The sequence below is a fragment of the Pelobates fuscus genome, chromosome 6 (assembly GCF_036172605.1).
Source record: "Pelobates fuscus isolate aPelFus1 chromosome 6, aPelFus1.pri, whole genome shotgun sequence".
NCBI lineage: Eukaryota > Metazoa > Chordata > Amphibia > Anura > Pelobatidae > Pelobates > Pelobates fuscus.
In genome coordinates this window covers 203,684,790-203,687,450 of record NC_086322.1, presented here as the reverse complement: position 1 = coordinate 203,687,450, position 2,661 = coordinate 203,684,790, and the positions used below count along the sequence as shown (strand labels likewise).

The 2,661-nt window shown below is 32.4% G+C and overlaps 1 protein-coding gene across 1 annotated transcript; it reads left to right on the top strand.

Moving 5' to 3' along the window:
* Positions 1 to 639: 639 nt before the first annotated feature.
* Positions 640 to 2,345, top strand: LOC134565675 (interleukin-8-like). The gene is made up of 4 exons (XM_063425307.1): positions 640 to 747; positions 940 to 1,072; positions 1,203 to 1,286; positions 2,079 to 2,345. The coding sequence occupies exons 1-4, from the start codon at positions 681 to 683 to the stop codon at positions 2,089 to 2,091; spliced, it is 297 nt and encodes a 98-aa protein (XP_063281377.1). The 5' UTR covers positions 640 to 680; the 3' UTR covers positions 2,092 to 2,345.
* The last annotated feature ends 316 nt before the right edge of the window (positions 2,346 to 2,661 follow it).

Sequence of the window (2,661 nt, the reverse complement as noted above, 5' to 3'; positions counted from 1 at the left end):
GGCCCTGGAGCTTTGTATTGGGTTGGGGTGTCCCCTTGACATTATTTGGGCAAATTTCGCTTGCAAGCATGGAGCTCCGCGGACCTTCGACTGCTCACATCGGGACCTTGCTCCGCCCGTAAGTTGAGAGCATTTTTGCAGTGTTTTAGAGTTGATTAAGGGAGTAAGTTCTTAAACTTGTCAGTACTACAATACTCTATACTGCAAAACAGTTCAGTAAAGAATGAAACATCTTACTGCATTATTTTATTACTTGCAATTCAATAGGCAAAAAGAGAGTTTATATTTTTACTGAATATATGAATGCATTTCTTCTTACACTGTGTTGCCTTGAGCTGGAGAACCAGGATATATACTTAATATTATGATACTTCCAATTTCCCCAACGTCTTGCTTATTAAAACATCCTGTGTGCCCTGGAATTTTCCCCACTACTTCACTGGGAAAGCTCCAATGTTATCTGCTTACATGATTTAAATAAATATCGTAGAAAAAAAGTAAGACAAAAGAATCAGAATAGAGCATGCTTTTTTATGACTCACACCATGTGCTTGTTCAGCCTGGAAATTCCTGTTTCACAATTCAAGCTACTTATAAAAGGAATCAGTGTCTGCACAAAACAATAACAAGACAGGCAACACCAACTAACTGCATCTAACCCAAGAAATATAGAAAGAAACATGGAAACTCAGACAAAAATTATTTGTTTATTAGCAATTTATTTGACATGTTCTGCTGTATCCAGGGGTAAGCATTTTACGTATTACTGAAGTGAATAAAGAGCTGATCATTATCATTTATTCATATTTTTTTTTTATTGAATTTTTAATCGTCTAATTTTACCTACTTGTTGTAATAAATATAACTGACAGTAAAATGTGCTGAATGCATTGCTGCATTATTAATTAGAAATTTTAATACAACATTGTTCTTCCACAGGAATGCCCATGGCAAGAATGAGTGAACTGAGGTGTGTTTGCATAAGTACAGAGACAAAGTTTATCTCCCGTAAACATTATCAGAATGTTGAGATTATTCCCAAAGGTCCACATTGTAAAAACGTGGAAGTAATGTAAGTATTTTCAGTTGTATTTTTTCTGAATTAATATTTGGAACATAATATTCTACCTTAAATGTAATGATAAACACACGTAATGATAAACACAAGTAATGATAATTATTTCTGTTGTTGATATCCATAGATTAACTTTAAAAAATGGACAAGAAGTATGCTTAGAACCATCGGCCCCATGGGTTAAGAAGATTGTGGATACAATTCTAGACAGGTAAATACTACAACTGACTACAACTGACAATTTCAAAAAACGTATTTTAATGTTCACTTACAGTATTACAAAGGTGTTCTACAAAGCATTGTAAAAAAGCAAATTACATAGAGGGGACAGTGCACCCTACAACAGGGATGGCAACATGTAGATCCTCATATGTTGTAGAATTACAGATTGCACAACGCTGTTCCAAATCTTTAGAATGGCCATGCATCATGGATCTTGTAGTTATAAAACATCTGGGGATATGCCTTTTGAGAACCCAAGCCCTGGAGGTATTGAGAATGCCTAGGAAAGCCAAACCCTCTAATAAAATACACTTACAATATAAGATTTCTAGGTACACTTGATAACTTGTTGACTAGAATAGCAATTTTGTTGTTATCAGTTATAATCTAAACATCTGGTTATATTAAATTAGATTGAATTATATTATTTTATTGGATTAGACAACAATTTCTGCATAAAATATTTTATGCTGCAGATATCATACATATATTACTATGTGTAATAACTGTGTTGAAGCATGGGTCTATTTTTGCAATAACATGCACTCCTTTACATAATTTGTCGTGTTCAATCTTTCTCTATCTCTCTCTCTCTCTATCTCTCTCTCTATCTCTATATCTATCTCTCTATCTCTCTATCTCTCTATCTATATATATATATATATATATATATATATATATAAATATATATATATATATATATATATATATATATATTATATATTTATTTTCTGATTATTGTAGTAAACAAACATTATAGTACCCTTTTTTTTTTTTTTAGCTCAAAGACATGAACTGTACTTCCTCAATAACTGGTGAATCGCATGGAAAGTTGTCACGAAGTACAAACTTCAACAAAGAAAAAAAAAAAAAAGCTGACTTCAAGTAAACTTGCTATGACAAGCATCAGAATGGAGTGATATCAGCTACTACATTCCTATATTCTCCCAGCAAATGCATCTCAGAATATATCTGAAAGAGGACAGGAAAACCGCCTGTGGGGGGTTCTATTCTCCTCCATCAGTTTATGCCAGCAACTGATTGTCAAATGGGGGAGTGTCCCTAACTGAATATAGAATTATTCTTAATTTTTTTTTTGAAAGACCTGCATGTTTACCAGCAACTCTGCAGATATGTATACATGTATTTATTCATTGTAATTTAAACTAAACCTGTATATACCATAACATAACAGTTTTAACAGCTGTTTTGATTTTCTATATGTATTTATATTTCTATATTTATTCATGGATCTGTGGTTTTATTGTTAACAAGTGTAAACAATGTGTAGATTATTGTCATAACATGACAATCAAATATTGTATTATTTCTTGACTCCCTTTTCAGTGTTAAACCCACTACAT